This window comes from Chenopodium quinoa, unplaced genomic scaffold (genome assembly GCF_001683475.1).
Source record: "Chenopodium quinoa cultivar QQ74 unplaced genomic scaffold, ASM168347v1, whole genome shotgun sequence".
NCBI classification, from domain to species: domain Eukaryota; kingdom Viridiplantae; phylum Streptophyta; class Magnoliopsida; order Caryophyllales; family Amaranthaceae; genus Chenopodium; species Chenopodium quinoa.
In genome coordinates, this window is record NW_018744062.1 from 1,249,197 (window position 1) to 1,259,211 (window position 10,015).

At 36.8% G+C, this 10,015-nt stretch overlaps 2 protein-coding genes across 4 annotated transcripts; one reads left to right on the forward strand and one right to left on the reverse strand.

Annotated features, from left to right (window-relative positions):
* Positions 1 to 1,858: 1,858 nt before the first annotated feature.
* On the forward strand, positions 1,859 to 3,451 carry LOC110690789 (galactinol synthase 2-like; the record flags this gene model as incomplete). The annotated part of the gene is made up of 3 exons (XM_021867679.1): positions 1,859 to 2,158; positions 2,707 to 3,030; positions 3,137 to 3,451. Coding segments are annotated over 3 exons (939 nt in total), but the record flags the coding sequence as incomplete, so codon positions are not given.
* Positions 3,326 to 7,454, reverse strand: LOC110690699. Of its 3 annotated transcripts, none has more exons than XR_002505145.1 (3): positions 6,198 to 7,453; positions 3,801 to 4,089; positions 3,326 to 3,416 (listed from the first exon to the last, which is right to left on the reverse strand). XR_002505145.1 is itself a non-coding variant. In XM_021867570.1 (3 exons), exons 1-3 carry the CDS (start codon positions 7,375 to 7,377, stop codon positions 3,940 to 3,942), a joined length of 357 nt encoding a protein of 118 aa, XP_021723262.1. In that variant the 5' UTR covers positions 7,378 to 7,454; the 3' UTR covers positions 3,437 to 3,939. The 3 variants fall into 3 exon arrangements, 2 of the variants coding, with proteins under 2 accessions (XP_021723262.1, XP_021723261.1); XM_021867570.1 differs by lacking the exon at positions 3,326 to 3,416 and having other exon boundaries at positions 3,437 to 4,089; positions 6,198 to 6,314; positions 7,288 to 7,454; XM_021867569.1 differs by lacking the exon at positions 3,326 to 3,416 and having other exon boundaries at positions 3,442 to 4,089.
* Positions 7,455 to 10,015: the final 2,561 nt, after the last annotated feature.

Here is a 10,015-nt window from a genome sequence, read left to right on the forward strand (position 1 = left end):
CTACTGAACCCGACTTGAACCGAAATTGACCCTAACCCATTTTAACCCGTCAAAAACCCAACTTGTTACTAACCTGACCTGAATTCAACCTGACACGTTCCTAACCCGACCCGAAATCAACCCGACTTGTTATTGACCTGACCCAAATTCACCCGACTTCTTATTGACCCTACTCGAATTTTACAGCACCTATTACTTACCCGACCCAAAAATTCAACCTGATCTGTTACTAACCCGACTCGAAATTAACACGACTTGTTATTGACCCGACCTAAATTTCAACCCAAATTGTTCCTGACCCAATTTCAAATAACCTTAAATGCAATTTAGACCACCTTATTATTATTGATCAAAGAATTTTGTCTAGGGAAACTAAGTCGGTCCAGACCAGCAAAAGAAAGGAGCATCATCCTCAAATTTAAGAGTTAAATATAGTATATATTTTTTGTATGGTCAAAAGAGATAATTATCTTCCTAAATTATAGACTATAGTTCCCTAGTATATTGTCATATATATTATAGTCAAAGGAAATAATTAGCTTGATAAAAATGATAATTATATTTATAGTTAGTTGAACCCGAATATGACCTCACTTGGAAATGACCCGATCTGATTGTAACCTGCAAATTATTGACTTGAACATTACCCGACTTAAATCCGAGAATGACCCGACTCGGAAATGACCCAACCTGATTATAACCCGCAAATTATTGACTTGAACCGAACCCGAATTGAACTCGAGAATGACACGACTTGAAAATGACCCGACTTGATTATAATCCGCAAATTATTAACTTGAACCAAACCCGACTCAAACCCGAGAATGACCCGACCTGATTCTAACCCGCAAATTATTGACTTGAACCGAACCCGACTCGAACCCGAGAATTACCCTAACCTATTTTAACCTGTTTTAACCCGAATTAAACCCGATCTACTGTTCACCTGACCTGAATGTAACTCAACCTGTTATTATCCCGACCTAAATCGGACGCAAACCCGATAAGAAGTATGACCCGACGTGACCCGACTTAAGCATGACCCAACCCAAACCCAACCCGCATAGGTTATGGGATTAATCTGAATTGATTCGACCCAAGTTGACCCGACTTACTCTTACCCGACCCAAACCCGACCCGTTTATCCGAATTGACAGCTCAAATTGCAAGTAATGATGGTATAATTTCATGTTTTATCGTCAATAATAATAACAATAATAATAAATCATGTCCAATATTCAATTCAATGTTTTGAAATTAAAATATATATGCATAAAAAATAAAGGAAAAAACAAAATGTATATTGGCTGGTGGTTTTCGCGATTTGGCTGGCGGTGGGGATTAGGGGGTTTAGGCGGTGGCGGTGGCGGTGGCGGTGGTCAGAATTTTTAGTTGTTTGTTTTTTTTGTTATTAATTGTTTTAGCCAATTCACGTGTGACACGTGTCACATAAAAAAATAAAAACAAAATTAACCCATTCAACTGGTCACCGGTTTTTAGGATTGAAGAAAAAGAACTACCTCCAAAGTTCGGATTTATTCGAGAATAATCTATATTTGGAATTATTCTACCAAAATCGATGAAAGTTGGGATTATTATTTCTAATTTTTCCAAAAACATATTAAAATATATAAAATTTGTTGGCCATCAAGTTTCACGAGTCAAGGATTTTATATGGAGTATAATTATCAATCATTTTGTAATAATTATGATGGACTGGTAGATATGATTTGTCGGTTGGACGTAGAGATTATAACTTGTCATGTAAAGATTTTAAGTAATACATCAATACATACATAACTAGCTAGTGTTCATTTCTAGAACTCCTCTAATCTCTCCCCTTCATATTCTTCATTAAAAATCTTATTCAATAATGTCCAAACATGCATACGTGACCTTCTTGGCGGGTGCCCAAGGTGGTTACGTGAAGGGGGTTGTAGGCGTAGTGAAGGGTCTAAGGAAGGTTAAGACAGCCTATCCGTCGTTGGTTGTGGCAGTGCTTCCTGACGTACCAGAGGAGGACCGCCGGTTGTTAATAGCTCAAGGCTGTGTTATTAGGGAGGTTCAACCGCTCTACCCGCCGGAGGGTGACAAGAAACATATGGACTTCGCTCGTGCCTATTTTGTCATCAACTATGCCAAGCTCCGTGTTTGGGAGGTAATACAAGTATACAACTATATATTATAGAGTAGTATAAAAGTTTGTCATGTGTGTCTTGGATATACTACCTCCGTTACATATTATTTGCAACAATTTAACATAAAGTAGAGAGGAAAAATGTCTAATCGAAGCAAATAATATGTAACGGATGTAGTATATATTTTTATGATGAATTCTAAACAATTATTTGATAAATTATTATCATAGAAATTGGATTTACATTCAAATGATAGTTTAAGAGTTGATCATGCTATTAATCTATATTGTGCACAATTTACATTATACTCAAGGAGGAAATACATTGAGGCTTATAGGGTTCCTCCCTAATTTTATTGTATTTTGAGTTGCGAATGTAGTATAAAGATTATATTTGCTAAACATGAGTACAAAAAGTTGTGTCACAATAATTAAGTTGTTACTCGTATATTTTTTTTAGTAGAAATAGGTTTAGACCATTTTAAAAAAAATTCAAAATCCATCACTAGACTTTATTAGTACGTGTACATTTAGCACCAAGTTGTACTGAATATATTTGTTATATGCAGTTTGTGGAGTATGAGAAGATGATATTCATAGATGCAGACATGCAAGTAAATGAGAACATTGACCACTTGTTTGATCTACCAAATGGGTATTTCTATTCAGTTTTGGACTGTTTTTGTGACCCTTCTTGGGGAATGACCCCTCAATTTAAGATTGGTTACTGCCAGCACTCTCCGGAGAAGGTTGAGTGGCCGACCTCCGATCTCGGACCACCTCCTCCCCTCTACTTCAACTCCGGCTTCTTCGTCTTTGAGCCCAATGTTCTGACTTACCTTGACATGCTTAATACATTCCAAGAGACTCCTCCCACTTGCTTTGCTGAGCAGGTATTATTAGACTAGAAAAATTTTGTCCGTAACTAAAATATATGTTCCTTGAATCTTAAATCATGCTCAAAAATAATTTGGAATGGAAATTTATTATATGATCCAGGACTTCTTGAACAAATACTTGAGGGACAAGTTCAAACCACTACCAAAAGAGTACAACATGGTGATGCCCATGTTGTGGTGGCATCCAGACAAGGTGGAGTTGAGCAAGGTGAAGGTGATGCACTATTGCGCGACTGGGTCGAAGCCATGGAGGTACACTGGGAAGGAAGAGAACATGGACAGAGAAGACGTAAAAATGCTGGTGAATAAGTGGTGGGATATGTATAATGACCCTTCTTTGGACTACATCAATTATTCCTCGACTCAATTTCTCACTGAACCTGTTGTTGATTATCCAATAAAGACGTTTGTCTAAGGTCATTTCACAAGGCAAAGATCCAAAAAGTAGCATACAACGAGGTATAAACTATGTATCATGTCAAGCTACAAAAGTATGCACTCTGTATGTTGAATACACAATATCAAAGTACCGTATCAAGTATAGTTTAATTACAAGTATATTATACGAAGTAAACTAATTACGAGAAGATTAGATAAAGTGAAATGGACTAGAAAACTGGAAATTAAAGATACACTGAATATGCATGAGAACAAGTCAGAGTTTCAAAAACATTCAAACATAATTGAATTTCAATCACCAGCATTTTACCAAAAATCAAAGCTCAAAAACATCATTTAGCTATTGTTAAGACAATATCCAGTACCTGTACCACACATGGGATCTATGTCTAAGACGATGGTTCACAAGCATCTACGAAGTTTGAGCATGCCGGCCATCCAAGTATCCAACGTTGCTTTACAACTAACTTGGAGGCTTAAGTATCCGGTCAGCTATATGCATTTTCAACCAATATACTGAGAAACTATCAGTGAGAACATAGAATACTCCAGCAAGTGAAAAGTTAGCACAATGCTCCAGTTCCAACAGCTGCCAGTAACATTTCTTCTACTTGTCAAAGGACCGTGTTTTGAATACCTCCGCACACCTGCAAGCTGCAATGCACATTCGTTTCAACATAAAAATCAGCTCGAAATAGCAAGCATTTGGCTAAAAATAACATATAATCCAAAGATTCAGAAGTGCAATAGTTTCATGTGAAATTAAGTAGTTGCACATTAGATAATAGATATAGACTCAAAAATCATCCCTTAGGAAACCAAAGCCTTCTAAATACAAGAACTCTGACACCCCCCCCCCCAAAAAAAAAAAAACAAAAAAAAAAAAAAAAAACTCGAGTAAATTAAAGTAAAATAATTCTACTCCGTATTTTATGTTATCAATTGTTTTTTGACTGCATTAAATTAGACCAAAATCAATACAGTTTCATAGATCCGACAATAATATTTTAGATTATATAATCTGGCTCATAATTTTCTCCAAAAGCTGAGCTCAGATCCAGTGTTTAATACAGTTGACAGAAAAATACTTAAAAAAAAAAAAACTAAACTTTCCTCACATAACAAAGTGATAAACCCAATTTTTTTCAATCAACATGATGCTTTACGCACGTACTGAGGTTTAACACTAATTCACCAAATTTATTACATAATCACGCAAAAATAAGTAAAATGTCAATTTTGATTCAATCAATATTTATTAGCACTGTTGACCTCATAAGTGAAGGAAGCAAACACAAGCATAAAGGTGGTAAATAATCCCTTTTGTTCAAACTCCAATCATTTTTATTAATCACAAGGTTTGGTTACACTAAAGTACTAAACTAACCCATATAGAATTATTACTCTAAAATACAACTTCAACAGTACACATGATACTTGAACCTTTTTTTCCAAGAAAATTGTTGCTCACCGGAAACGATATATTCCAGAATATCATACAGGAAGCTATAATATTGACCTATTGCAATTTATAGGTTCTTTTATGGGGTTGAATACTATATCAAAAGATACATGGAATGCATATAGCCATTAATACTGAAGCTACTTAAGACTCTGCACCATTAACACATCCTCTTAACAGAAACAATTAAATCAGGATGACATATACAGGAAAAGCCAAAAAGGTTAATTTGATAAATCAAACTAGTAGCATAACCCGGTGGTAAATAACATCACTGGTGGCTTAATCTGACAACCTTTCCCTCTATGCAATGGTGAAGCAGAAGTAACATCATGGCGAAGGATTCTAATGAAAAGATAAATATATCTAGATCAAGGGAGGAAGCAAAAGCTTTAAAGTTAAATGCATTTGCATGCACCTAAATCATCATTTTTAAACATTTTAACCAAGGTGTTGAATCTCTCTTACAATCGTAAGAGGATCAGTTTTCACAATAGAGTCACTTGGAATTAACACTGTTCACAAGAATAGCTGCAGGTAGCAGGACTGTATAGTATCTTTCTGGAATTATATTAGATTTTCAAGCCTTCAAAAGCTTATATAGACTGAGCTACTGGCCAACTGCTACCAATTTAAGATAATATAAACAGGAAGGTGGTTGCAAAATCATTTAGTAAAAGAATTGAAAAGACCAAAACATCAACCTGTCATGTTTTAGTTTTATTTAAGCTAATCAATGATAACAAGATTACAGGAAATCAAAGGTAAGTCCAACCACCAAGATTTAGAGAATGAATGGGAATGGTAAATGACTAAATGCTTCATAAATTGATAATATCAACTGTCTTTAGTTCTAAACTTCTAATACGAAGTACTCGGTAAGCAAATACTGAAATTTCAACTTATGGTAAAATATGCTTCTATGTTAGAAAGGAAAAGAGTTACTCATCCCTGTATCAACTATAAATAATTTACAGCAACTTCCCTAAGATTGTCAACAAACCATAGTAACCATCTTCAATGAAATTCTAGCAAATGTAACATTGATCAAGAAATCAGAGGTCCACATTAAAAAAAAGGACATGTATGTGACACACAGAACATAATGAGCCACAAACCTTAATCTCGGGGTCTACCCACCCCCCTCCCCCATTTATGAAATAAATACAAGTTTATTTCTACTCATTGTTAAGAAACAAACTATGTCTTGCAGTCAAACCTACCAAATTACAAGGAAATGACGTTGACAATATTAATAGATGTTTTAGTGGAAATTCTAAAGTTTAAAGACACCCATTACCTTATGCGCTGACTTGCAGCTAGCAGCATTGGACCTTGACGTCATCTTTAACGATTCAACTGTAGAGCCGGTCAGCTGAGCATAAACTTCATGGACTTCCTCAAAAGGCAAAACAAACTTTTTCAAGAAGTTAGCCTCAGTCAAGACAGAAGCACCAGAAAGACGGTAATGTTTTTTTATCAGCCTTTTCTCCCTCAAAACCTGTAAGACTCGGTGTCTAGGCAATAACCTCTTCTCTATGCTACAAGAGAATAACGACTGAAAACCTGGGCAAGCCGGTTTATAGCCCAGCTGGTTTATCAGAAAATCCAATTTTTCCTTAATTATTTCCTCTTTCAATGTCAAGCACAAAGGATGTCGCCTAATCAAATCCTTGACATTAGATTGGGTCCATCCAAAGCTCTTAAAAATTTCACATTTATCGTCAATATTCTTATCACTAGAAACAGCAACAGATTGTATTCCATAGAAAAACATCTTAGAATCTCGAGGAATCCCCAACTTTTTTTCAACCCTAATCAAGTTTTTTCAAAACAAGTCTGTGTTCATACTGAAAACACCAGGCTGATTAATAATGTATTTCTGGATTTTTCTGCCAGAAATTCCACAATAACTTTGCAACAACTCAGCATTGGGAATCAAATAATAAGACGCTTTGTCAAATTGAAGTCAACCCAATCATTTCATGACTCAAACAACACTCTGATCACTACCCAAAATAGTCCTAAAAGCATCTATTGCAGGACCCAAACGTTGGCGCAACATTGAAGGATTCCATACAACAGTTTGAACAAGATCAGACCCAGATAAACCCAGATCATTAAGAAGCTTAATTTTGGGTTTTAGGGTTTTACTAACCCCAGAAACTAAAATCAGGGGTTCATGACATACAATTATCCTAATATCAGATTGCTGAAAACCAATTTGCGTTAAGAATTGAACAACAGAATTAGCATTTTTCACCCAATTCGCCTGTCCACTTTCCCGCCGACTTGCTAGTGTAGCGGAAGTAGAGAGAGATTGGTCGTTGGAAAAACCCAGTTATCAACCAAGAAATTCGCAAATGAAGAAGATGAAGAAGTAGTATTACCTTCATTTGATGAAGAAGATGTTGAAATGCGTCGAAAACCAGGCATGAAGAAGTAGTTGTAGAGGCATCGGAAGCCATTGACACTGCCATTGGACTTGGAGTTGTACCAAATTTTCATCTTTTTGTTTTTCAAGCATTTCGTAAGAAATATTACACGCAACTTGTTTCTTTTCTTGTAAAAACTAGATTCACCTCTACTTTAGTGAGCAAACCGGATATCGGATTAAAATTTTAAGACCCGATTAGTAATTATTTGTGATTGGGTCTTACAATTATAAGTCAAAATTGAAATCGGTTCAAACGGACCTAATATTAAGGAATTGAAATTGGGACGTTGAGACCAGTTTTGATAACATTATAAGTGGTGTGTTCTCTTCAGCTTAATTTCAGTTCAATTCAGTTTCTAATTTCTTTCTCTTACAAACAATTTAGTTTCCCTAATTTCTTTTGATTGATTCAATAGTTAATCATTGTTTTGCTCTATAAAGATGAAGTATACTGTATACACTGTATCATGCCAAGCTATAAAGGACGGAGTATGTACCTGAATGTTGAATACACAATATTTGAGATCAATCTTAAATACAAGGGATAGATTGATTACGAGTATATTATATCAAAATAAATTTCAATAAGATAATCAGCTTGAAAGATGTTTTGGGTAATTGGGTATCGGATCCGGCTGGAATCTCGCAGATGTTAACTGATCATTTCTCGAACCTTTACCAATGTCAAGCCCCTTCTGTTGAAACTCCGGTCCTAGATTGGGAAGATTTAAAACTTCCCACTCTTTCTTACTCTGCTTGTCAGAAGCTTATGTTACCTTTTTCGGATATGGATATCAAAGATGCTATGTTTCATATTGGTACTGACAAATCTCCAGGTCCGGATGGGTATACTGCAGCCTTTTTTAAGACCCATTGGTCACTGGTTGGTGCCTCGGTGACAGAGGCCATTCAGTTCTTTTTTGCCCGTGGTTATCTTCTTAAGGAATAGAACTGTACCTTTTTTATTCTACTACCTAAGGTGGATCACCCAGAGGAGCCTTCTCAGTTCCGTCCGATTGGTCTCTGCAATGTTCTTTATAAATGTATTGTTAAATGTTTAACGAATCGCCTTCGGAGATTTCTGCCTTCTTTGATTTCAAGATGTCAGAGTGCCTTTGTTCCTGGTCTCTACAATAGTCTGCTTGCTCATGAACTTCTTTCCTATATGAATTCCTCGGCTTCTAAACTCTGTTCAGCGGCACTTAAGTTGGACATGAATAAGGCTTATGATAGGGTTAATTGGGAATTCTTGTGGCAAGTTTTAAGAGCTTTTGGTTTTCCTCCATATTGGGTTCATATAATTCAACAATGTGTTACAACGGTTTCCTACCAGGTCTTGGTTAATGGTTGTCCGTCAAAGACTTTATTTCCTCGTTGCGGCCTCAGACAGGGGGACCCTCTTTCCCCGTATCTTTTTGTTCTTTGTATGGAGATTTTTTCTTTAATGATTAGTCGTGCTGAGGCTTCTAGGTTAATTCGAGGACTTCAGATTTCCCGTAAGGCCCCGCCTGTTTCTCATCTCTTCTTTGCTGATGATGCCTTGCTTTTCTTCCGAGTTTCACCTTTTGCTTGCAAAAACTTGATGGCAGTCATTAATAAATTTTGCTCTGTCTCGGGCCAAATGGTTAATCTCCAAAAATCGTTTGTGAAGTTCAGTTCTAATACTCCATCAGATTATAGGGATTATTTGGCTTATGCGTTGCGTATGGAATCTCGAAGCTCCTTAGGTACTTATCTGGGTATGCTAGTTGATATGGGTAGGGGGAAGTCAGGTTTTCCAGCCTATGGTTGATAAACTTGTTCAGCGCCTTTCATCCTTTGCTTCTTTGCACCTTTCAGCGGCTGCGAAGTTGGTTATTATCAATTCTATATGTGTCGCTTTCTTCAACCATATCCTCTCGGTATTTAAAGTGCCTTCTACGGTTTGTAATCGGCTTGATAATCTCCTAGCTCGTTTTTGGCGGCGCTCTTCTCTTTCCTCTAAAGGAGTAGCGTTATCTCCTTCTTCTGCTCTTTATTTGCCTCGAGGGCTGGGAGGTTTGGTTATTCGGAAATTTAGTTGTTTTAATGCTGCTCTCCTTGCTAAGCAGTCTTGGCGGCTTATGCATAATCCTCAACTTCTTGTTTCCAAGGTGTATCGGGCAAAGTATCCGTCTTTGCTGGCTTCTCATGGTACTGCCAACACGGTCAGACCTTCTTGGGGTTGTCGTAGTGTGTTACAGGGTTTTAAAACCCTTTGTCATGGTTTGGTGTGGAAGGTGGGGTCTGGTACCAATATTAGTATTCTTGATGATAGTTGGGTACCTGGGGTTCAGGTTCAATTTAAGGATTATGTGAACAGGATGGGTGCCCTATCCTTTGTTTCTGATCTAATTAATGTGCGTTCAAACGCATGCAAAACGAATATGATTCATCGGTTGTTTCCTCCTCGTACAACTGGCTTTATTTTGGGCCTTGAACTGCCTAAGGAAAGAATTGATGATTTTGTTTATTGGAAATTTACCACGGATGGGATGTTCTCCACGAAGACTGCGTATGTGTCCTCCTTGTGTTATGAGAATGGTGATCAGCGATATGATCACCTTTAGTTCTTGACTCAAGTTGGTGGAGGAATTTTTGGGCTTCATCTTTACTTCCGAAGTGGAAAATGTTTGCTTGGAAGATTATCCATAATGCGTTAC